Raw genomic sequence first — 25,789 nt, 5'->3', positions numbered from 1 at the left:
CAGATCCTCCCTGGGAGCTGTATTCTGCCTGGTGCACCTGGCAGGATGAAGAATGCACATGATCTTTGCTCTTTTTAATGTGCCCAAGTGCCTTCGTTAGATGAGTCCACTTAAATTTTAGGCTCCACCGTTTCGCCTCATACTCATGAAGCGTGCAGACGTAGGTACAGGGCGATCAGGGATAAGGAAACACTACCAAGTGGAAAATACATTTGTCAATAGAAGTGTTGGTTTTTGAGATTTATTTCATTTGCCCAGGCCAACAACACAGAACATGCGTTGCAGAGCGCACACATGCTGGAGAGTGCCAGCTCGGCGTGGAAACAAGATGAATGGTCCTTCTTCCCAGTCACTCTGGCCCCTCCCCGTCCTGTACATTGACACTCTCCCCTCGACCTGCCGGTACAGGATCCAGGCCCTTAGTCCCCAGCCATAACATCATTCCGATTCTTCAGGGGAAATGGTTTTCTGCAGCCAGAACAAGCCCACGATCTCGTTGCTTAAGTCTCTAGTCCTCCTTGGACAGGTGAACAACAATCGAAAGGGGAAGAAATGGAAGAAACGGGTTGAAGATTTTGATCCGAAACCTTCCTAACCACACTCCGCGACCCTGCAGGACAAAACGTCAGCCTCCGTCAGTCTCTGGGTCAGACAGCTCGGCGACCGACAGAATCCTGCATCCCCCCCACCCCCCCCCCAACGGGCCCTCCTCCTCACTGCGGGCCGAGCCCCGCCGCGCTCGCCAGCTCGCTGTGCTCGGCGTTCCAGAGCCGGTAGAACTCGGTGAAGTCCACGTAGGGCTCGACCCGGCCGGTCTCGTCGGGCTGCGGCGCCTGGCTGCCGCGGTGCCGGAACAGGCTGCCGTCGCCCGAGCTGGAGCTGGAGCTCTGCGTGTGGGTGTTGGTCGACTGCAGGGTGGCCGTGGGACTCTGGCTGCGGGAGAGAAGGGTGGATTCACTCAGACACCGAGAGGAAGCACACAGCACTAGATCCACCACCTACGTCACCTCTAGGCCCGATTCACAAAAGGGGGGGGCACATTTAATGTGGGCGTGTAATGTGGGGTGTTCACTGGAGTCAATGCCAGTTTCTGGGATAAATAAATTGGCTTCATCACCCTGCTCTCCTCCCCTCTGATAGCTGATGTGTGGCGAGTTTACTGGTGCACTTTCGGTAACATTATCCAGGTGGGGGCTGCATATTGGTGGCAGCAGTGGGATTCCCCATTACTCGTAAAGCACTTTGAGTGCCCAGGAAAAAGCACTATGTAAGTGTAAGGAATAATGATAATAATTTGTTGTTGTTGTTGTTATTATATGCATAATCGGGCAACTTTGCCCAGTTTGATACCACCACATACCTTCAAATAAATGTGTTTTGAGTCCCTCAGTGTAGATGCCAAAAAAAAAAAGAGCAACTCCTTTTATCTCACATTTAATCAAGCTATTCACCAAATGAGCTCACAGTAAAGGAGTCTGGTTTTATGGGCAAGGGCAATGAGAAGGGGTACTGTGCAATTATAGGGGCATTGAGTGACTGGGGTAAAGTAAACTAATTTAATATAGTTGTGTGGATTTCTGTAGGAGAGGTGCGCAATGATTTGGTATGGGTTGAGGTCTTTTATGTAATGTTATTTTTATTTAAAAAAAATAGGACGGCACAGTGGTGGCAGTGCAATGGTTAGCATCTCTGCCTCCTGGGGTTCAATTCCTGGGGTGCTATCTGTGTGGAGTTTGTATGTTCACCCTGTGATGTGGGGGTTTTGCCGGGTGCTCTGGTTTCCTCCCACAGTCCAGAAGGTTAAGGGGCTTCTGGTGTGAGTGTGTGCCCATGTGTGTGTGCCCTGTGATGGACTGGTGTCCTGCCCATGGCGTACCCTGCCTCAAGCCCGGTGTTTGCTGGGAGAAGCTCCAGCTCCCCCGTGACTTTGGATAAAGAGGTTAAGAAAATGGATGGCAGAAGAAAAAACATACCGCCAACACTTTTTTAAAACGTGGCTGGCAGATCAGCCAACGGTTACCCCGAGCCACGATGGCATGCAAGCCCCAGGTTTCCGAAGAGCACGCCGTTTGTACCGAACCACTACCGGGGGAGCTGTCTGAACTACAGCGTCTTTGGAGAAAGGTGCTACTCCTGCCCTCGTCAGCGCCACAGAACAGCCAGCTCTGCTGTGCAGAGGGGAGGGGGGAGCAGCCATATTTAAACAGATGGAGAGTGACGAGAAGAGAAGAGGGAGTCAAAAGGACCCGAACAAGTACAGTACATTAAACAGCAGAAGCCCCAGGTGTGCTCTGTTTTTTCCAGTATCCCACTACTTCATCATCGATGCTCCTTGCTTGATGGAATATTTAGCTCATGGAGGACACGCTCCCTGTCCACCAGGGTCCAAGGGGACAGTGCCCCAGTCTTGGGGCTCCCTGCTCAGGCCGGCACTCACTTGGTGAGGGTGGGCGTGATCTCGTCCAGGGTGGAGGCCGTGTGACTGCCGTTCATCAGGGTGCCCTGGGAGGGCATCACCAGAGACAGGGTGACACTGGTCTTGCTGGTGCCCTGGTTGTTGGAGTAGGGCACCGACACTGGATATATCCGCCCCCCTGGAGAGAAAAAACCTCTCTCTAAGTCCCCGCTTTCTTCAGGAGCTGTGTTTTTTTTTTTGGTGCACATCTGGGCTCACAATAAGGCAAATAATTATTCAATAAAAATGACAACTTTGGCGCATCACAAACTTGATTTAACACAGCAGGAAAAGTAAACCAATCACAACTGGCATGGGGCTCTGACTATCGCAGGAGTCTGATGTTCACACAGCCAATGTATCCAGGGAAGAGCTATGGAGCTATCAGTTCTAATGCCATGTGGTAAGATGCTGACCATAACCGAACTGAAGATCAGGGCACAAGCATCTCAGACAGCCTAACATTCACTTTATTAAGTTAACTTGAACAGTTAATAGCTTACAGATAATAACAGCAAAATAATGCATTTTCAAAAAGCCGAGTAGCATGTCTGGTTTAGAGACATGCTGGCAGCTTAATCGGCTTCGGTGTGTGCGTGTGTGTTTGCGTCTACGTGTGCCCTGTCCAGGGTGTACCCCGCCTTATGGCCATTGCCTGCTGGGCTAGCCTCCAGCTCCCCCATGACCCTGAATTGGAAGAAGCAGTTGGAAAATGGATGGATGGATGGATAGATGACTCCGGAGTCCTGGCCAAATTACCCCCTGGCCTTAACCAGTCATGGCCTCCTAATAATCCCCATCTCTGAAACTGGCTTCATCACTCTACTCTCCTCCCCACTGAGAGCTGGTGTGTGGGGAGAGGACTGGCGTATCATCCAGGTGGGGCTGCACACTGGTGGCGGTAGTGGGATTCCCCATGACCTGTAAAGCGCTTTCAGTGGAGTGTCCAGGAAAACGCTATAGAAGTGTAAGAAATTCTTATTATTAATTACAGGTACTGATTTGAACTGAAGCACTGAGTTTGAAGTGTATTCCAAGCTAATACAGGGCTGCACAGCCCTGAAATGGATCAATGGATCTTGCCTATTAGCCCAATATCAGCAACCTCCCTGTTTGTTCCCCTCACCTTGTGTGGGCGTCAGCGCAGAGCTGTCCACACTGTAGTTCAGCGTCCTGATCAGCAGGGTCATGTCCTCGTGCTTGGCGCCCTGCGCCGGCGCCTTCAGTCTGCCGCTGGCGAAGGCATCATGGTGCAGCTTCCTGACCCTCTCCACCACCGCCTGGGCCACTGCGTCCAAATTGGTCTGCAGGGCCAGCTCCGCAGCCACCATCGAGACCATCTCCTGCGAGGGACAGGGAGGTTGTCACCTGCCAGGAGACCGCAACCGCACTTGCTGGTGGGGGAGGGAGGGGGGCGCGGGACAAGAGGAGGAGGAAGTCAACCTGAAGATTCACCTGATTGGCCTGTTCCGGCCCGTGGGCAGCCTCCAGCGCTTCGATTAGCCCCTCTGACATCAGGAGGAGGAACCCGCTCACGCCGTCCAATGGGTGGCCGCCGTGGATCTCCGGGACAGCAATGACTGGCTTTTCTTTGGCCGCTCTAGGAGGAAGAGCAAGGGGCTACCAACACGAGTGTCTGCACAGAGCACATCTCGAGCCATCCTGCCACAGATGATAGAGCTCCTTTACAGCAGCAATCAATCCGAGAGACTACAGCCCATCGGCATCAAAAACGCCATCTCCATACAAGATACAGAAAGAAAACCTGAGTCCCTGAATCCGTCCAGTTTTACACAGGTGCTGTTACATGAGATTATGCCAGCATGCGCCTTCAAAGTGTCTCTCACACTAACTGAAATAGTTAAAAGGTGCAACGTGCTCAGCTATCATGTGGCACTGCAAAGCTGGCAATTAAATTGGCTCTTCCTGGGTACAAGAGGCCTTGCATGCAAACCTCTGCTGTGCTAGAAGCCTCGATTTATACCGGGACACTGGGCAGCAGGGTGTGGACGCATTGTACGCCAGGGGGCACGACAGCCAGGAGCGCCAGCCACAGAGAAAGGTCTGGACCCGGCGTTTCACAAGGAACGAAACGGACAGCGATCAGCCAGGACGAGCCGAGGGGTACCCACTTCAGCAGGTCGAATTCGGTGTAGTTGAACTTGGCTCTGTAGTCCCCGATCCTCCGGGTGCTGCTCTGTCCGGCAATGACCCCAGCCTGCCGGATCCGGGGGGCATCCAGTCCTGCGGGACGGACAGACAGCCAGGCAGCCTCTTACTGGCCCATCGCGAAAACAGCAGCGGATCCCTTTTTACAGCAAAGGCAAATCCACTTTCATTTCTGTACAGGGTGCCGTTACATTAAATATACTGAGCTGTTAGAAACTGCGTGTAGCACAACTGTATTTTGAAAACTTTCCTGCAGTTATATAACGCTTGACGTAACCAGCTGGGTCTGGACGGTATTCCTGATGGGCAGGCTGCTCATCTTCTCAGCCTCTCTTCTGCCCTTAAGACACGGGAAACAAACACTTCACCCGGCTCGCCAAACAGAAGCGGTTTCCCCCGCGCTGGACGCCAAGCCGTGTTATCCCCACCCCCCCCCCCAACGTCCACCGGGGGGCGCTCTCACCCAGTATCTCCAAGCGCCGCAGCTCGTCCTCGTTCTCCGTGGTGTGGGCCCGCCCAATCTGAATCACCTGGTTCTGCCCGTCGCTCGACAACTTGCACAGGAGTGCCCGGTTTGTGCCTGGAGGAAAGACGAGAGCAAGGGCCGAGACAGAACGTTACGGCCCCCCTGAAAAACGGGGAGAGCCCCCCCCCCCCTACAGGAATGGCGCTCAGGACCCAAATAGACACGATTTGAAAAAGGGGTTCCTGCGATTATCGTTATCAGGAAAAATATTCCCAGCAATCATTTCTCTCACCAGACCGGCTTGTAGATGATATGTGGGATTTCTCCCCCCCCCCATCAGGGCCGGTACCACGTTCCTGTCAGCGCCACTACAGAAGGTCCGCTCACAAAGACGAGGAGACGTGGAGCAGGACCCAGACACAGAGACGGACATTTCTCGCGCACGCACACACACACACTCACGCGCGCACGTGCATCAGACACGCCGAAAGAGAAACGCGCAGACGGGAAACCAGAGACGAGGCCGCGGGAACCTCCTCTCGCTCTCAAGAGGACGGGCTGGGGGCGGGCGGGGGCGCGTGCCCGCCTGGCGCGCGCCGGGGACGCACCCACGTTGGCGATGTACAGCTTGTTGTTGAGGACGAGGGCCACCACCGCCGTGGTGCCGCCCGACACCTCCTGCTCCAGGAGCCCGAGCCGCTCGGAGATCTTCTGCCCCTGGTGGAACTGCAACCCCTGGGGGCAGGCGGAGACAGAGTGGACGGTGAGCAGCACCCCCGACAGGCCCACCCCCGACCCCCTGCCTTTCTCACAGCTGCCTGGGGTGTGGGAAGCGTGGATCTGGTGCACAGCGGCTTACTGGCTCCCTTGCGCTACTGGCAAGAGCATCCTTGTCTTTCTGCTGCCAGCAGCTCTTTCAGCCTGCAACTCCCAGCTGGCAGCCCCACTGGAGCCCAGCAGGTTTGAGCCTGGCCAGTACCTGGAGGGGAGACTCCTGGGATCAACTGAGGCTGCTGCTGGGAGAGGTGTTAGTGAAGCGCTCACCCTGCAGTCTGTGTGGGTCCTACTGCCCCAGTATAGTGAAGGGGAAAACAGGTGATGTCCTTCGGATGAGACATTAAACCGAGGTCCTGACTCTCTGTGGTCATTAAAAATCCCAGGGCATTTCTCCAGAAGAGTAGGGGTGTAACCCCGTTGTCCTGGCCACAATTCCCCGCTGGCCTTTACCAATCATGGCCTCCTAATAATCCCCATCTGTGAACTGGCTCCATCACTCTGCTCTCCTCTCCACTGAGAGCTGGTGTGTGGGGAGAGGACTGGCGCACTCTGGCTGCCGTCACATCATCCAGGTGGGGCTGCATATTGGTGTTGATAGTGGGATTCCCCATTACTTGTAAAGCGCTTTGAGTGGAGTGTCCAGAAAAGCGCTATAAAAGTGTAAGGAAGCACTATTAATTATTATCACTGCCAATGCGCGAGTGTGTCGACACCTAACCTGCGCTGCCTCTCCCTGTGCCGGTGTGCATGAACCCTCACTGTCTACGCCAGGGCTAAAAGCATCAGAGCTCTCTCTCAGTGGCGGGCCGGTAAAAGCTGTGTTCTTGCACTCCTGGCCCACCTCTGGCAGCTGCGACTGCAGGTTCACCTTCTCGGCCAAGGCATCGTCGATCGACTCGAAGTAGCTCTTCTCCACGACATCGAAGGCCTGCGGGGAATAGGAGAGGAGTACCGGCCAAACTGAGCACCGGCCTGTTTAAGGGGGCAAAGAGGAAAAGGTCTTCCCATAGGCACTGAGATGCAGGATGATCAACAGTTTATAAGGGTACGCTAAGCACGATGTACAGCCTCATTCTGGACAAACAGAAGTAGTAAAACTGTTGAGGATTGAATGATCATTTGTCAGAGATACTACAGGGTGACATCAAATCTCGACTGTTACTGAACCAGAGGGATCTGACAGGCACAGAACAAAGCACAGCGAGAGTGACAGACTGGCTCCAGGGAACAGTGAGGGACAGACAAGAGTATCAGGGATAAAAGAGGAAATCGCGAACCCCCCCCCCCCGTACATGAGATTGAAATCAGGCTGGCGCAGTACCCGGAGGAGGGAGTCACGGCGCCCCCTACCTGTAACAGCACGCGGCGCACGTCGCTGTCCGAGTGGCTGGAGTTGAGCTGGCCCAGCAGCAGCTCGGCCGTCAGCCTCTGGGACACGAAGTTGGCCACTCGGACGCCGTCGTAGCCGTTGAAGACCCCGTACAGGAAGCAGCCGTCCTCACCCCTGCGGAGTCACACGGAAGAGACGTCAAGACGCCCCCCCCCGCTCCGGGACAGAAACCGGGCAGGCCTTGATCCGCAAACATCTGTGCAAACTGTACTGACGGAGAGATAAGGCATGGTCGTTCGTGCAACAGGGCTCAGACATCGAAGGAATTATCATTAATTCCTTTTGCAGCCACATCACCCTGCAACTCACAACTGGCAGCCCACTGAAGCTAAGCAGGTGTGAGCCTGGTCAGTACCTGGATGGGAGACCTCCTGGGAAAAACTAGGTTGCTGCTGGAAGAGGTGTTAGTGGGGCCAGCAGGGGGCGCTCACCCTGCGGTCCATGTGGATCCTAATGCCCCAGTATAGCGATGGGGACACTATACTGTAAACAGGCGCCGTCCTTCGGATGAGATGTAAAACCGAGGTCCCGACTCTCTGTGGTCATTAAAAATCCCAGGGCGTTTCTCGAAAAGAGTAGGGGTGTAACCCTGGCGTCCTGAACAAATTTCCCATTGGCCCTTACCAATCATGGCCTCCTAATAATCCCCCTCTATGAATTGGCTTCATCACTCTGCTCTCCTCCCCACTGAGAGCTGATGTGTGGGGAGCGTTCTGGCGCACTATGGCTGCCGTCCCATCATCCAGGTGGGGCTGCACACTGGTGGTGGTGGAGGGGATCCCCATTACCTGTAAAGCGCTTTGAGTGGCATGTCCAGAAAAGCGCTATATAAGTGTAAGCAATTATTATTATTATTATCAGCAACGGTTCCCCACTGTCAAAGAGCACATTATCGCACCCCCCCCCCACCAGCTGCCTGACCGGAAGCGGAGGTGCCCGTCCTCGTTGGAGTGCGTCTGCGCCCCCTTGCCGTCCGCGCTGTAGACGCAATTGGGCGCGGTGCCCACCCCACACAGCCGGCAGATGGGCAGGTCATCGGTCCAGCTCTGCTGCTGCCCCTGGGGAGAGGGACACACACACACACACACACACAGGCGGTGGTGCAGTGAGCGAGCGGCGCTGGAAGACGCACGTACGCAAACACTCACGCGGCCACCGCAACACCTGACAGAGACAAACCCCTCTGCTGCATCCCTGTCCCCCTCGCTTCCTCGCCTTTTGACTTTGGTTTAAGTTTAATAATATAAATGTCAACGCGGGTGTGCAAGACTGTGCAAACCTCACTATACCCAGATGTGTCTATTTACATATTTACCACAAAGTATATTGTAAGAAAGCGGACTTTGCGTGAACAAATGACTGACAGCGAGAACCACAGCTGTATATATATAGTGTAGAGAGCTGGCAGTTTTAGATAATAAAGGCGTCGATAACGAACGACTGACTTAGTAGGCATTGCCAACACCATACAAGCACAGAACCAGGAAGTAGGAGGAAACGGAGAGCTGTGGCCATGAAGACTAATTGCCACGGTTCCCTGGCCGCATCATTTTAATCAAGGCTGCTTGTCATTGAAGTTCAGAGACTTGTCAAGCAAGCGACCGTTTTCCATGGTCGAGAATTCGGCACCACGTTTGCTTTTAATTTGACAGTAGACTCTGACCGGCGCCCCGGCCCTTGAAACGCACTGGGAATGAGCACGAAGTAACAACGTTTCCAAACAAAAGCAATTCCTACCTTGCAGCACCGCAAAAGTACACATGTAAGGTGGGACGTGCTGCCTTGTTTTAAAGGCACTCAGAAGACATTCTACAGTATTTTTTCAGCCTATTAACTTTAATTCCCAGATTATAATTTAATGCACTTGACCAGATAGTGCTCATTCGTACTCCGATACAATAATAAATAAATACCAGTACACTTCAGAGTCGCTGCGAGACTGGAAATAAAAACGCATCATTGCATTTGTGTTCTACAGACATGGAACAAATTATAAAGAACTAGAGCCACTGTTGTACAGGGCAAATTCGATGCGAGTCTCCAGGAAACGAATTCCTGGAGAAAGAAGAAGTTATTGGGACGATTCTTACACTCTGCATCAAGCTCCTCTTCTGCGCGGCCATCTTGAGCGGAACTAACCTACTTTTCCTGTTAGAGCGCCGCCATAGTCGTCCTTGCCGTACAGTGGACGCCCTGCAGGGTCGTACGGCAACACACCCTCGGCCGGTCTCGGTCTGCTTGCTTCCCTCTTCTGGGTAATGTGTGAATGACACACGTTTTCAATTCAGTTCCAGATGCTTTATTGCCACGACCAATGAATAAATCAGTGTTGCCAAAGCAATACAAATGCAATTAACATAAAATCTACAGACATGTACAATATAGACACATCATAAGACACTTACATACAAACATAAAGAGCATTATTGAGAGACGGGCTCACTGTTCCTCAGGCTGTGACAGGAGATCACACACTGTGCTGCCAGTCCAACTGAGTTCCCTCCCCCCTCTCCCAGTAGGATTGGGAGTTGTTGTGATTCTGGCAGGTGTGGGGATTCTGGGATTAGATTGATAAATTTGGGGAAGAATGTTTGTCTAATCCCAGACAAAATTTCGACAGTGCAGTAGAAAGTGCGTCTGTCTCTGACCCTGATGAAGTACAGGCTCAATGACCACAGCCTGGCCAGAGAAACTGGGGACACAGGCTGACCTGGCTGCCCAGAGAGGACAGGCTCAGTGACCACAGCCTGGCCAGAGAAACTGGGGACACAGGCAGACCTGGCTGCCCAGAGAGGACAGGCTTGTATCCCACTGCCAGCGGGGAGTGTTTCTATCACTGGAAGTATGTTTTTTCTTCAAGCTTGGGTGGGACAGTGGGGTGCATTTAGTACCACTACCTTCTGACTTTCCCGCATCCCTGAGTTGGAGAAAGCGGTTAGAAAAAGGATGGAGGGGTGTTATTCCGGGAAATTAATCTGCTCCAACAACTAGAGGCGCTTATGAACACAGAACACCCAATTTGTGACTCAGCTCGAAACCGAAAGTGGGGGAAAAAACAATTACTGTTAACTTCAGCTTGTGTTCTCTGACCTCAGACAATCAAACAGCCAATAAAGGAACACGGTATCGCATATAAAAAACTCTTTCCGTATGCTCTTCATTAGGAAAAGCTCCAGCGTGTGGGATTCACGACCGAAGAAGAAGAAAAAGAGACAGAACTGTACTTTTTTTTCCGGTTTCCGAAGCAGACTGAAGACGTTTTTTTTCACGTTTCCTTCTTACATTGATTTTCCAGCTCCACCTTCCAAATCCGTGACGGCTCGTAAGGTGAGACGCGAAATTTAAAGTGCTTTCCAACTATGTTCCGCAAACACCGCCCGCGTTGAAAACCTAATTATACGGAGGATTATTCTGGGGGAGAGGCGCCTTTCCACGGGTGAGGAGAAAAGCGTCTTTTTAAAGTCTTAATCAGAGAACTCATTACACATCTAACCATTCTCCAAACTTTATCTAGTACAGGGTCTTTAGGTGCAGTGGTTAGCACTACTGCCTCAGAGCATCCAGGTTCTTTGGGTGCCATCTGTGTGGAGTTTAAATGTTCTCCCTATGTCCACGTGCCTTTCCTCCCACAGTCCAAAGACCTGATGGCAGGTTAATAAGGTTCTGGGATAATTGATCCTGGAGCGACAGGTGGGTGAGTGTATCTGTCTGCACGTCCCCTTGCGATGGACTGGTGTTTCATCCAAGGTGTAACCCGCCTTGTGTGCATCACTTGTTGGGATAGGCTCCTGCTCTTCCGTGACCCCATTTTACTGGTTCCTGGGGTCCCTGCCCTTGCTGCTCCTGCCCTGCAAGTTCCTCCCTCAGTGCCTGGGTGCGAACCCGGGTCTCCAGCGTCACGCAGCAGGGAACTCGCCGGCTGAGCTAAAGGAGACCCCCCCCCAGCCCGGGGTGGATCAGAGATCCCTGTTATACCAGGTTGGCAGAAGCCGTTAGAAAATGGGTAGAGATGGATAGAAAACTAGGATTCTGGACTCTAAGCATACACTCAGGAAGATCTCTAGAATATAACAGAATCGGTCTGAGTCTCCTTTCCTCTTTTTGGTAACCGTTTTGACTACAGTGATGCTAGAGGAAAGAATGAGCAGGCAAAATGACAAAGTAAGAAACACAAACAGCGTTGGGTGTGTAATGGTCTACCAGGGGGTCAATCGAAGGGATTAAATTACTGTTCTAAACAATTGATAAAATTCTCTAATCCAACAACAGGGAAAAAAAGTGAAGTAACCATCAGCTGATAAGAAGAAGTCAGTTTGACTCCCAAAAAGACAACAGCCCTTTAAAACAGAGACATCAAACAACTACCCAGTCAGAAATGACATGGGGGGGGGCAAATTTCTCTCATTGCTTTAACAGGTGGGCCTATTTCCCTGTTGGGTCATGATCACCCAAAGCTGTGCTTTTAACCTGACAGCTGTCTATCCATCTTCCAAGCCCCTTACCCAATACAGGTCCCAGCCATCCTGCGACCCAACTTAGGCAAGCAGTGGGCACAAGGCTGGATGCACCCTGGATAGGATGCCAGGCCATCACAGGGTGCACACAGACACGCGTAAACACCAGGGCCGATAGTCCCACAAGCCACTTAACCCACCAGCGTGTCTGTGGACAGTGAGAGGAAACCCACGCGAACACAGGGAGAACATACTAACTCCACACAGACAGCACCCCAGGAGCTGAACCCACAGCCTCAGCGTGCCAACCACTGTGCCACCCCTAACTTTACATTTTCCCTTTAAATGGCTGAGGTTTACCAGATCGATGGCTGTCCATGCTGTCAGCGTTTCTTTTTGCAGTGCTTTTGAAAATCTTAAGGGTTCAATTGATGTTTTTTTTTTTCTCCAGATCTCATTCAGGAGGGGTGGTAAAGCATAAGTGCTTTTTTGCAGTGTAGCGTAAAAGGTGGACCTACAGGAAACTTTAACCCGGATAAAAGTCATTTTATTAGGTATATCACTGGACAGGGCTGTGCTATTGTTAAAAGTGAGATAACAGCCAGGTTCAAGTCTGAAAAGACTGCTTACTGCACCTAAAAGAGGCTTTTCTACCTGGAGTTATTTCCTTGTACAAAGCAGGATCAATATAAATAAGACATTTTAACTTTTTTTCTTAAGTCAAAATGCTCTGGATTCACTGGGATGTCAGTCAAAGGCTTATGGAGTTCAGCAATAGGTTAAATTAGCCGCCAATGCTCTTGTGTGGTTCAGAATCCTTTGGGATTCAAGGAAATATTTAAACTAGATTAAAAGTGTTCTCTCACCTACACAAATTTAGTTAGATATTGCACATCACAATTTCATTAAGTAGTGGAATTCGGTTGAATTAGGTTTGGAAGAAACAAAATAACCGTGTCATCACTTTCAGCAACTCTTTTATAAAAACATCATTTTTGAAGATTTTTTTTCCCCCCCTCATGGGAAGTAGCATAAAAGTTTACTTGAAATACAATTTGAGATGATGCATATCTGATTTTTTTTAAAGGGTGAATTTCTGTTATCATAGTAGGATTGTGTTACACACCAGGTGTCTGGCAGTGTAAACAAATGCCATGTACTCTTCAAACAAATTATAAAACAATAACTCATTGCATTTAGAAAGTTCCTTTCACCCCATGAAGGGGAAAATATGACAGATTTCACTTGTGTTTTAGGCCTGCCTTTGACCTCCATGTTCTTCCTCTTTTGCTGGTGTCTGGCTGTGCCGAGGCAGTCCCTACTCTGTCCACAAGGGTGCGCTCTCACCCCTGTCCCAGGAGATCGCCAGCTGATACGCTCACCCTTGTGAACATTGTAACACAACATAACAACATCATTTTATTAGCCCTATACAATTTCTTTCATTAGGAATTCGTCTTGCTCTCCATGAGACACACAGGCAGGGAGAGAGCCTGGGATCAGAGCACAGGTTCAGCCATTGTACAGCGCCCCTGGAGCAGCTGGGGTGAAGGGCCTTGCTCGGGGGCCCAACGGAGTAGGATTTTTCTGCCGGCTGTGGGATTTGAACTGGCAACCTTCCAGCCACAGGTGCAGATCCGTAGCCACAGAGCCACAACTCCGTGGCTAAACAATATGGTTTTCTTGCAGGTGAAACACTGGCCACCCATTGAATCAACGTAGAAAATCGCAGAGCCCTGTACTTCTGGCGTATGTTAAAATTCCATAATGGACCAAGTTCTGGAAAGGTAAGGCTAGTGACAGATTTCTCTCAACTCTCAGGGAAGCCGGCTCAGTCCCCCCACCTTCTCAGAAAAAAAAAAAAAGTCCACCACAGAGGTATTAGTGAAAAATCTTCAGTTCCTCTTCTACAGAGAACCCCCCAGTCCTCCATTCCACTCGAAGAGCCTGAGCTGATGAATTCCTGTCCAAATCCTTTTTTCCCCAGCAAAATAGTAGCTTTCCTTTCAGTCCCTGCCACGCTCAATCAGGCTCTCCTTACCTTCACCAGGAAGAACGGTGCCCCCATCCTCCTCTGGGACCCCTTAAACACTCAACTGATGCTTTTATCCAAAGCAACTTACATTTTTATCCAGCTGGGCATTTTCAGTGAGGTCGTGAGGGTAAATCTATGTTTTGCAAGGGTACAAGAACTGTTTCACACCTGCTATTTTAGATCTCAGTTATGAGCCTAGAGTCCTCGCCCCTACTTCACCTCTGATAACATTTCTTATGCTTTTATATTAATTTACAAAACAGCTTTTGATGTTTCATGGTTTCACAGTAAACAATTAATTGAGCAGAGTTTGGGTTTCTGTATATATACACAGAGGTGAAACACGAGTACAGCACCTGTCCATGTTTCATCACAGTATGATTAAATCACAATCTATTAAATAAAGTCATTTAGATTTCTTGCTTTTGTGTTTTTTCCACAGGGCAGTTGCAGAAAAGATGCGCACATATGCGTCAGAAACACTGAAATACATCCAAACGGTCACACATTTTCTCTCCCAGTTCCCCAAATGGCTTTCAGCAAGAAAGGAAGAGCTGGACAAGCTCAGAGACCTCCGAGATCGAGCCCAGAAGCTTGATGTGAGCTTCCATTACGTGCGCAATGCTGAACACAAGGGCAAAGCCTTTGGTGAATATCTCAAAAGCAGCCTGATGAAAATCACCGCCAGCAAGAGGACGCAAGAGTTGGAGAAAGAGCTGGGCGGCATCTTGGAGGAGACTCTGGCCGGCCTGGCAGAACTCGATCCAGTCCTGGAAGCTGTGGGGAAGCTGTCTGTCACCTCCCTGCCTCTGTTCACAGACGAGTACCACCAGGCTGTTGAATTAAATGCTCCCAACGTTCCTGTAGCCATTGCTGTCGCTATATTAGTCGCGCCTTTCCTGCTTCACTTCCAGAGAAGAGCCGAAGATCTGTTCCTGCCTGACCTCGCCAACATAGAAATGCTCGTTCCCCAGCTAGAAACCTACTTACAGAACGCTGAGGAACTCTGTAAGAAACTAAAAATAATGAGGTACTGATATACACTTTACTTTTCTGCACGTTTCTTGCATGTGCCTTGCAAAAAAAGTTCAGCCCCTTCCAAAGAGGTCTCATTTTGTTGCATTACAAATGTGTCCACATTTTTAAAGTGATTGCAAACCATCACAATTGCCAACAGCGATTACTTCAACTAGTCATTGTAACTGTAGCCATCCTGTAACTGTTTCTCAGTCTCACAAACTGTGAATTTTGTCCCATTCTTCCAATCAGTGACATTTTGGGGTTCCTCACACGAACAGCTTGCTTCAGGTTCTGCCGTATCATTTTAATGGGGTTTAGCTTTGACATCGAGGTAGCCAATCCAAAATGAGACATTTCTTCTTTAGTTACTCTGATGTAGATCTGCTTGAGTGTTAAGGATCATTGTCTTGCTACACTGACTCACATTCGGTTCATCTTCAGCTGATGAATGGATGCAAACACATACTGTAGGTCAAACTTTCTTCCACGCTGAAAAGAAAAGAGAACTGTGGCTGTGGAGCCTTCTTCGGGTGTGATGAATGGATGGTCTGATATTCTCTGCCAGAATTTGCTGATACAATCTTGAAGTCATGGTTCCCTCAAGGGAGTAAAGAATTCCAGGTCCTGAGGCAGCAAAGTCATCCCAAACCATGATGCTAACATTCCCATGCTTCATGGTCAGGATGAGGTTTTTAGTTGGAAGGACATGTTTGGTTTCCACCATCCAAAATGTTTCTCACTGAATCCAAAAAGTTCACCTTTTGACATCTTTCCACAGAACATTCTTCCAGTTGTGTGGATCGATCGCATTCTCTTTGGCAAACTTGAGACAGGAAACAACGTTCTTCCTGGCTCTCCTCCCATGAATATCACTGCTACTCAGTCCTTTCCTGAAGGCTGAGGCATCAGCTCTGACATTAGCTCTTGGGGAGACAAGACTAAATGAATAGAGCCCCAAGAAGTTCAGAAATAGCTCTGCAACGCTCTCCAGACAGATGAAGAGCAACAAGAGTTTCTGAAGTCCTCTTCTGGGACATCTGGGCTTCTGGGAAAATAGGCCCAAGTGCAAGTGTGTCTGTCCAGCCTGTGACAGAATGGTGTACAATCCAGACTGTATCCTGTCTTGTGCCTGTTTCTTGTCAGGATAGGCTCCAGCTCCCCCATGACCATGTACTGGATGAAATGAGTAGAACATGGATGGATGGATGGATGATTTGATGCATCACAGCAGAATTGTAAATGTAAATGCCATCTGTTCTTTACAACAGAGCACCGGAAAGCATCCAGCAGCTGGTATTTCCCCACCTCCACAGTGACCTAACCACTGAGAGCTTGCAAGAGATGTATGACCACTTAGAGCAGCTGAATAAAATCAGGTAATGGAATGAAAATCAAAAAAGGGAACATTTGCACCTACTTTTCTACTGTATTCTGGTCTCTTTAAAAAACAACTTAATAGATGAGGTCCAACATCTGTCAATATTTTCACCTCTATAGAATTTATTCCCTATAATAGTTATCTAAGTACTAATCCTTATTGCTGGGTGGTAATAAGTGAATCCACTTGGCCTGTCTAGCCCTGCAGTATTAATCTTTTTTCTATTTCACAGGGAAGATAAACACCTGAGGATCACCTTTCTTTTCAAAGACAATGCGCTGAAGTTTATTGGCCTGCTCAGTGCCCGAAATTCCAGAATGAGGAAGTATCTGCAGGAGCTGGAGGAGACGGCGAACCTTCTGGACAAAGTGGAGAAGGGCACAGCCATCTCCAGTGTGACAGGCAGCTCGGTGGGGCTGGTAAGTGGGGCGTTGAGCATTGCAGGACTGGCTCTGGCTCCTGTCACCGCTGGCTTGTCCCTCCCACTGTTTCTGTCCGGCGTAGTGCTGGGCGTCACCAGTGCAGTTAGCAGCGTTGCAACAGGTGTAACAGGAATCTCCATGAACATCCAGCAAGCAAAGAGATCCCACGAAATCTGCCAGAATTATGCAAAAGATGCAGCTGCCATTATTGAATTCATGCATTCAGTAGCCAGCAATAAAGGCCAGGGTGTTGACGTGGATGATGCCAACGTCGACCATAAGGCAGTTATTGAGGCAGCAAAAATGGTAGTGGGGCTTGTTAGCGTAGGGAAGGGTATCGACACCATTGTCGACTGTGCCTCGGCTGTTAATCTGCTTAAAACTGAAAGGCTTGTTGCCAGTGCTGCCAAAGTGGCGTTTCAGGAAGGCAAGGCAGCGCGCAGTGTGCCAGCAGCAGTAGACATCGTGGATATTGGCCGAGCTGCCAAAGGGACCCCACTGGCCCTTTCGAAGGCAGCGAGGGTGGGGTTCATAGCCGCCAACGCGGTCTTCATGGGCCTGGACCTGTTCATTATCTGCAAGGACAGCGTCGGCCTGGCCCAGGGGAAAAAGAACGAGGCAGGCCAGGAGATCCGGAGGAGGGTGAGGCTTCTGAGAGATGAGCTGGATTGCTGGGAGCAAATCCACAGCTCTGTGTGCAGAGGAATATGGAGATTCAGGAAGAGTCAGGAAATTCTGCAAAGATCACTTTATCCCTCCAATAACAGTTGAAAGATCTTGTGTGTAGACAAAACGGCAGGAAAAATTATTTTGCTTGACTTGTTAATTATACACTAATAATAAAGCAGCACCAATGAATACAAAATTTAAAAAAAACTATTCTATAGGACATTACATTTGCATGAAATAAGTATTAGATTCTGGGGCCTGTCCTTATGTAAGCAGTGTGAATGCTTTGATTTTCATTCTTTGTCTCTCTAAACCAGCTGGGTGGACTTTTTCCTCTCACCTTGACTCGTTCTGACGTAGACTCAAACAGATTTGATTTAAAAGCTTTCAGAAACATCCTGCTCATTCCTCTCCTTAAGCAAATCGCTGGATTTGTCCTTGAAAACCCACATGAGAGCCGACCACAGTTGGGAGCTGACATTTGAGTGAGTTTTTTTTCTGAAAGACCAACAAAAACTTAAAAAAAAAAAAACTGTATGACCATCACGTCTGCATCTTATGTCTTACATCTGTCCTTCATTCAAATACAAGTGCCATACTTTGAGAATTGTACAGCACAACAGCAATAAGAATAAAAATGTTTTCTTTATGCAATTGTATCTTGAAGGCATCTGGTTTTTCTTTCACACCACATTAGACCCAGAGATCTCTTTGACAAGTCTCTCTTTTCTGCCCATAAGTGCTGAAATTCTAATTTTAAATTTGTCACCACCCTGGAGCAGCTGGTTGCATCACCATGTCAGCTTTACAACTTGTAACATATTGGACACGTTTAACAACCTGTAACATACATAACACATATAGTCAGCCTGCTGTTCTGTGTAGGGAGACCCAAGATCATGAATAGATATATTTGTACTTTTAACCTACCTGTGTACATGGATTATACTGTGACGGATCCCACCTTCAACCAGTTGAATAGACCTATGCACATGCAAATCCTAAGAGCGAATAGATCTCCAGCCCTGCTGTGACTGAGGTATGCAAGTACTCCACTACCTGCACAAGAGGCTCATTCCCAGCCAGAACTGCACCCTCACCCCCACCTGCTGGTGAGACACCTGGCTAATCTAGGCCTGACTGCTGGCCCACTCGGATGTTTACAGTGATTGTGGATGCCCTTATGAAAGAGGTCAGATGGAAACTGTAGGTTTGTGAGCTGGTCCCACTTTGTACAGTCCTCATTTATTTCCACATCAAGATGGATAACTGCATAGACAAGGAAATACATCACATCAAAGAGACTCTAACCACTGGAGCAACATTCAGGAAGACAAACAGAGGTCTTTAAACAGCAAACAAGTTTCTATTAATTATGGGAAAATGAATATTAGTTTGATCCATTTTACAATATAGGGAAAGACCAGTATATTTCCCATCAAATGCAATGCATGGATCAATGTTAGCAGCCACAAACAACTGCTTTTCCCCATTAGTACTCCATCAGCATGACATCGCTAACCAACCAGTGAAACAGGCTTATATACCGTATCTTACTAGAAACACCCGTCAGGATTAAAGTATCATTTAAGAGCAAACAAGCCACTATGAATTATTTGAATGTGAGTATTAGTCTGCTAACCTGCTATCAAAGACATACATTATGTACTTACAGGAGAATTTGGAGCAATGGAGACACTCCCATGACCAGCAAATACTGTACAATCTTCCAGCAGTCTAATGCAAACTGATTTGTATTAAAAAACACACAAAAAGCTCATTACAGAGTTAAAAAAGCAGCATCTTTCAACACCTCTTTTCTCACACTATTTATACCCACTCCCACAGCTGTTGCACATTAACACACAGCACAGAACTAATTGATTTGCACAAAGCTGATTACCTGATTAACAGATGCCAACACTCCAGTAACTAATTGAGTTAAAGAATTAACTCATTAAACATTTATAATTGTCAAACAAATAAACAAAAAAAACGTGTTTGCCTTTTCACACTCTGTACGTCACTCCCAGCAAGGCCCAGAGACAGGAGGAGCTGCAGGAGGATAGAGGTGGACGAGAAAGAGAGGCAAAGACGAGGAGAAGGAGAGAGACATTCGAGCTCTGTGAAACCCTGGGTCAGAGTGAACCAGGAGTGGAACTGTCCTTGGTACTGAAGAGTGTTAAGAGTTAATCTGATTGGTCATTGCTGCTGGATGGCCAGATCTGCGCAGCTCCAAGTTCCTAACAAATGTTTTAATTTAGCTCATGAGATAATGCATAAACAACGCAGCTCACTGTACTGTCAAGAGGTCATTTAGCTATCCAGGAAAGTTGACGCTAGCATTTGTTCAGCGCAGCCTTAATTGATCGTAATTGTACTTTCAAACATCGTTTATTCAATTAGATCGCTCATATCCCTTACCTCTGAGATACTCAGTGGCCTGTTGGCTTTAAAGGAGACTTGCCACTACCTGCAGTGTCCCTTGCTGTATGATCAATGTATGATATGTCATACATAGAGAAATGTGATGTATGAATGATATATGATGCAATCAATGAGAATTTGCTGCATATGTCTCATATATCATAATATAATAATCATTTCAGCAGCTGTACTGTGATTTTCTGTGCTATTGGTCACTCATAACCATGATCCTTTTTAGTTCCACATGATTTTTTTTTTCTAAGATGTACTGTATGTTATTTAACTTGTTGTTGTTGCTGCTGCTGTTCTGTGTTTATGTTTTTGGTGTGTCCTTAATGTCTTTGTATTGGAGCATACAGGCAAATAAGCATTCCATTGCACTTGTGCATATGACAATAAACCGAACTGAACTGAACATGCCTATTTGTTGTAGCCATCCAAGTTCTTCAATTCCTAATTAACTTCCTGAATTCCATTTGAAAAACGCAGAAAAATATATATATGGAAAATATGGCCCATTTGCTTTGTGATAAGACAAGAGCTATTCATGATAATTAGATAAAATGTTAAAATATCTTGTGTATTGTGTACTGTATTTACTTACTGCATTTTTACTTTAACAAAAAACTGATTTGAACCTCTATTTCATTAGGGCCTCTAGACCCCTGGGCCTTCACCTCACTCCCTCTCCATAGCCCCCCGGCTCAGTATGGGCTGGTATGATTGAGGGTCTACATCTTGCACTCATCTCAGAAGATCATGCTGGTTACCAGTCAGGAATTAATTTCCACCAATCTCCTGCTATTATCTGCACTGTTCACTCTTCCAGATGTGAAAAATGTGAGCAGTCTTTAAATTCTTTTTCAGTATTTCTTGTTGACTATTATTGTATATGATATTCTGCCTATCTGCTGTGGTCACCATGTTTTTGACCTTTATGTAATAGGAACCCTTCATCTGGACTCTCTATACATTTCTGTGCTGCCCTGGATAAGGTCATCTGCTAAGGAAATCAGATAATATGTACAGTGTATAACAGTGTGTGCGTAGGAGTCTCTGTGTGCCTGCTATGTCTGTGTGTGAAGCTTTCCTCACTACACCCTTGTTAGTCACTCCCAGTGCTTTGGGAAGAGAGTGAGAGGGAGTCTGAGGCAGGAACAGCCAATGCAAGAGAAGCTGGTCCTGAACGCAGTAACCAGGAGCTATCCGTGGTGCTGAAAGGCATGTGGCTCTGAAGGAAGTGCAGCTGGTCAGTGCTTGAAGACTAGTGGAGCTGTCCTTGGTCCTGACACAACAGTGGAGCTGCCTGCGGTGCCGACGAACAGCGGACCTGTCTGTGGTGCTGACAGGTGGGACATCCTGAGGTATGACTCCTCTGGCTCATCAATGCCACCCTCTTCTGAAGGCAAGGTACTCTCGGAATAATTTCTTTCCTAGGGCTGAGAGCCGAAAGGCTGCAATTTACAATCAGATAGAAGAGCTCAGTTTCTTCCGGGCTTTTTCTTTTTCTCACACTTTTCCTCAGCTGAAATTGACATTGATCTTAATGGATGGGAAATGGAGAAAAGAATTTGAGAAATGCAGTATCTATCTACTCTCTTCCTGGATTCCTGCATGTCTTTCTGAGAGTGTGCAGTCCCGCACTGTCTATCACTGTTCCTATGATGTTAGATGAGGAAAGATGTTGCATTGTTGTGATTCACAGTGTTCGCCTGGACAATGCAGCGATCTGTTGCTAACTGCTTGTCCTCAAAGGGCACTGGCCCTGTGACCTTCAGATCCTCAGTGACTTTAATACTTGGGGAAAGCAGTCATTTAGACCAAGTCAAATAAACGATTTAATGAAGGCAGGGTGAAAAATATTGTATTTACCAGAACCAGGGGGTGCGTAACAGCTTATGTTTTGAAACTGTTGCTCTGCGAGACAGAGCAGCCTGCCAGATAAAGACGTTCAGACACGCTGAACACAATTCAGCACAAACGCGTCTTGCTGTGTGATGACAAGGTCGCTTTGGTTACCCCTGGAAACCCGACTCAGCCATTAAATAGCAAAGCACTTTTCTGTAATTGATCACAGGTTGGTTTCAAGCATCGTACCACATCCAATTAGAGTATATCACGCTGGTCTGCAGGGTGGCTGCCACAGGAAGACTGGTTAATCCTATTGTACTTGGTCAGGGAGAGCCGAAAATGAGGTTAGGAGACTGGGCACAGCCACGGTGTCTCCGTATGTATTTAAACATACAGAGTCATTTTATTATTCATGAACAAACTGCTTATGGCTATCGTATTTAATGGAATTTAAGAAGGATGGTCCAGATTAGTGTCTGGATTATCTTTAAAGACTGAAAAGGTCATGCTCAATATTGCCCCATCTCTGTCTCTGTCGCACTCAGTCAAATTCCATGTGCATGAATGTGCGTGAAATCCTCCGTAGAATTCTAAGACAAAAACTGGTCCCAATGACCTCTTTTGCACATAAGAATTCATTAACAATAACAGAATTTGCATTGACATTTATAAGACCACGTTGAGATTGCAGTGAATTTGGAATTTGTTTAAGCTTCATCAGAAAAAAAACAACCTCATGACTTCACTTCATGTGGAACATAGCAAGGGCGAAATCCCCTGTGTAGGGGGGTTATGTGTTTGTTTCTCTTATACTTGATCTCTAGATCTTGCGGTAACCATAAACAAGCTCACCTCTGAGGAATTTGAAGAATCAGGGTGGGACAGTGGTTGGCATGGCTGCCTCGCAGTGCTGGGGCTCTGGGTTCAATTCTGGACCTGGGGTGCTGTCTGTGTGGAGTTTGCATGTCCCCCCCTTGTTTATGTGGGCTTCTTCTGGGTGCTCTGGTTTCCTCCCACCTGTAGGTTAACTGGCTGCTGGGAGAATGGACCTTGGTGTGTGTGTGTGTGTGTGCGTGTGTGTGTGTCCTGCATTGGACTGGCGTCCTGTCCAGAGTGTACCCTGCCGTGTGCCTCTTGCTCCCCAGGATGGGCTTCGACTCCCCCACATCCCTGAATTGGAAGAAATGGTAAGATCTTCAGTGTTGCACACTATGCCATACCCCTGGGATTAGAATGTGCAGGGGTTTATGGGCTATTCTCAATTGCTAACTGCACTGGTTAGCATGAGTGCATTTTACATGATTTCCTATTCAGCCAAACCAGCTTCTAACATTCCGTTGTGGTTTATTACATTTTAATGATACAGGGAATCATCCACTATTCCCACATCGTGAGCCTGGGGCCTTCCTCTTTCCGAACGCACCCCGAAGTGGAAAAAGCAGTTGAAAATGGATGGATGGTACAGAGCGGGAGTCTATTCTCATAGATCTCGGATCCATGAATTACCGAAGGTCGCTCTCTCTCTCTCCTCGACAGATAAGTGTCCCACCATGGAGCTCCTCACTGTCTCCAGGGCCAACGCCAGCTATCCCAGCAACCTCACCGCCGGCCTGGACCCCGCCTTGCACTTCTCAGACATCATGCAGATGTGCCGCGAGCGGCCTGCTGGGTTTGCTGTGTGGGCGACGGTGGAGCTCCTGTCCTTCGCCGTGGGGACGCCCGCCAACCTGAGGGTCCTCTGGCTCCTGCTCGGACCCCAGCCCAGGTGAAAGAGCACATTTCCCCTGACCGAGGCGTGGGGCCCACAAAGAGACCGGGGTTGTAACGCGACGTCGTTAACAATAACGCCCCGTCTCCGTGAGAGTGCAGCAGGCTCAGACGGACATGGAACAGAGCGCGTGGCCGGATCCCAGAGGCCTATTCTGAGCAATAGTGGCTGACCCCCATTTTGTGTACTACAGCTGGAAAGCCAGTCTTGGTGAATGAGAACAATCCAGCTTCTTTTTTGTTGTCCATCCATTAACACGTAGCGTCTAGCCCGAAACGTCAGAGAGCCCCGTTTGCTCACAAGCGAATTTACAGCATAGCCAAGGCTACAGGTGTAGACCGACCTATTGTTTTCTATTGGTATGCGAACAAAAACAACGTTAAGGTGTCGAGGACACAAGTTCGAATTTGGACATTTCTAAAAGAACAAATAGCGTGAGTTTGGCAGACTTTGATCTACTGGCTAAGGTAAGGTGCCACAGTCTGACGTTTTGTTTTTAAACCTTCACCCCATACAGTATGTTCTTAAACTTGCACTAGTTTGGTGCAAGCAAGCCACGCACAGCTCAGCTGAACGGAAACCAAAAGGACGTGATATGTAGCTTTCCTGGACCCAGACCAAATCCATGGTTTCATCTAGTTCAGACCTCCTCCACCATTGTCCTGTAGGCAGCCAGTACTTTAGAAACTGGAGATGTTTCCAGTCTGGAAGTAGTTCTTCTGCCTGATGAGCGCCTGCAGATCTTGCCCAAGCAGAATGGCATCTGCAGGACCCATGGCCATGGCTATCAGCAAAACTTGGATTCTTTCTCCTCTCGCTGTGCACAGGGGCCAAAGCTCTTCCAGATCCCCCAGCCACGTCTTCCATATCAACCTGGCCGTGATGGACCTCCTCTTCTGCTGCATCACCCCCTTGCACGTCTACAACGTCTTCTTCCTGCACAGCACAGCCCTGCTCCACGCCCTCTTCTGCCTCTTCTCGCTCAGCCTGTACGGGGGGACCCCTGCTCTACTGCTGCGTCTGCCTGGAGCACCCCCTGGCCCTGCGGCGGCTGGGGGGGGCAGCCCGATCCGAGCGACCATGTCAGCGGGGTCCTGGGCTGCCGCCCTGGCCTTCTCCCTGCTGCTCACCCAGTCCGGCCTCTGGGATCACCCGGGGCTGGTGGGGGTCCCCTTCTACCCCTGCCTGGCCCGTCATGGTGTTCTGCAAGCTGTCCATCCTCGGGACGCTGAGGGAGGCCGGACCCGGGGACGAGGGGGCGAGGAAGAGGGGGGGGGAGGAGGGAAGGGAGAGGGGGAGGAGGAATAGGAAGGAGGAGAGGGGGAACAGTCGCTCAGTGAAGAGAAGGGCCTTCCACACTGTCCTGGCGATTCTGCTCGTGGTGCTGGCCCTCTATCTCCCTGCCGCCTTCACGGTGCCCTTCTACAGCTACGCCCAGCCCCACATGGTCTTCTGCTACCTGCACCCCCTCTCTTTCTCCTTCATCATCCTGAGCAGCGTGGCCAAACCCCTGCTCTACCTGTCCCGTGTGAATGGGACGTCCTGCCGCCTAGTCTGGAAGGCTGGCCGCTGTTGGTCCCAGGACAGTCTCAGGCCAACTGGCCACTAGACAAGCCAGGGTCAGTGCGGAGCAGACAGGGCTGACTCAGAGGACTTCAGGTCTATAATCGGACTGAAGGGGTACAAAGCTTCTTATTTTTGGATGGTGGTGTGTATTCGGAGGAGTGGAGCTGAATTAGGAGAATCTTTATGGAAGGTTGATAAATTCCAATGAATACTTTAGCTAACCCATGGTCGTCAATACATACAGTAGACAACACACGTATGACAGCATCAACGCTCCCATCATGCCTCTCTGTGCTTGACGATGCTGGTATTGGCCTTGCTTCACTTCTGTTTTTTTTTAAGAATATCCCAGAAAGCTGCCTAAGTGGACTCGGGCACAGGAGCTTGATAAGAACGCCTCTTGCTTCTCCGATGAAGACTATGTTCTGAAATTTTGTAAAAAAAAACCCTTTCACAATGCAAAGAACAATGACTGTGCGTCGTTGTTTACATTTTGTGGAAAACCTCTGTCCTGCGTTTGTCGTTTGCCTGTCTAATCTCAAGGTGGTGTTGGTCTAGTGTAACGTAACTGAATACTGTATACAGCGCAGATAGTCCATTCCCAATGGCTTGAAAAAATCTATTTCTCCAAGTAAATAAGTGTTACTGCAATTAAACTCTGAAGAGACCATGTGTCTCACTCTGTAGACAAATGAAATATGCTTTTTCTTAAAGCAAATGTGTTGACTGACCAGTTACTACTAAGGGGTAAAATAATATCTCCTAAAATATAAGAAAAGGGGGCAACATTGTTCTGAATTCTAGTCAGGTATCAGATGCTTTTATGTGCCTTGTAAGCACTGCTGGATGGTCTGTATTGTCTGAAACATACTGCCCAGCCAATCTGTCTAAACGAATACAGGAAAAGGCTCGGATTAGATTAATTGCTAGTGATCAAATAAG

At 48.6% G+C, this 25,789-nt stretch overlaps 2 protein-coding genes across 3 annotated transcripts; one reads left to right on the top strand and one right to left on the bottom strand.

Annotated features, from left to right (window-relative positions):
- Positions 1 to 227: 227 nt before the first annotated feature.
- On the bottom strand, positions 228 to 9,495 carry tab1 (TGF-beta activated kinase 1/MAP3K7 binding protein 1). The gene is made up of 11 exons (XM_088606556.1): positions 9,348 to 9,495; positions 8,179 to 8,315; positions 7,218 to 7,371; positions 6,709 to 6,795; positions 5,699 to 5,825; positions 5,088 to 5,204; positions 4,588 to 4,699; positions 3,911 to 4,055; positions 3,582 to 3,798; positions 2,438 to 2,594; positions 228 to 933 (listed from the first exon to the last, which is right to left on the bottom strand). Exons 1-11 carry the CDS (start codon positions 9,378 to 9,380, stop codon positions 714 to 716), a joined length of 1,506 nt encoding a protein of 501 aa, XP_088462682.1. The 5' UTR covers positions 9,381 to 9,495; the 3' UTR covers positions 228 to 713.
- Positions 9,496 to 10,301: 806 nt separating this feature from the next.
- apol (apolipoprotein L) lies at positions 10,302 to 17,894 on the top strand. Of its 2 annotated transcripts, none has more exons than XM_088606554.1 (5): positions 10,302 to 10,584; positions 13,401 to 13,498; positions 14,189 to 14,776; positions 16,035 to 16,142; positions 16,377 to 17,894. In XM_088606554.1, the coding sequence occupies exons 2-5, from the start codon at positions 13,479 to 13,481 to the stop codon at positions 17,335 to 17,337; spliced, it is 1,677 nt and encodes a 558-aa protein (XP_088462680.1). In that variant the 5' UTR covers positions 10,302 to 10,584; positions 13,401 to 13,478; the 3' UTR covers positions 17,338 to 17,894. The 2 variants fall into 2 exon arrangements, with proteins under 2 accessions (XP_088462680.1, XP_088462681.1); XM_088606555.1 differs by having other exon boundaries at positions 10,302 to 10,693.
- The last annotated feature ends 7,895 nt before the right edge of the window (positions 17,895 to 25,789 follow it).

Source organism: Lepisosteus platostomus, chromosome 14 (assembly GCF_059453375.1).
Source record: "Lepisosteus platostomus isolate fLepPlt1 chromosome 14, fLepPlt1.hap1, whole genome shotgun sequence".
In the NCBI taxonomy this organism is placed as follows: domain Eukaryota; kingdom Metazoa; phylum Chordata; class Actinopteri; order Semionotiformes; family Lepisosteidae; genus Lepisosteus; species Lepisosteus platostomus.
Note: the sequence above shows the minus strand (reverse complement) of the source record. Positions and strands in the feature narration are given on the sequence as shown.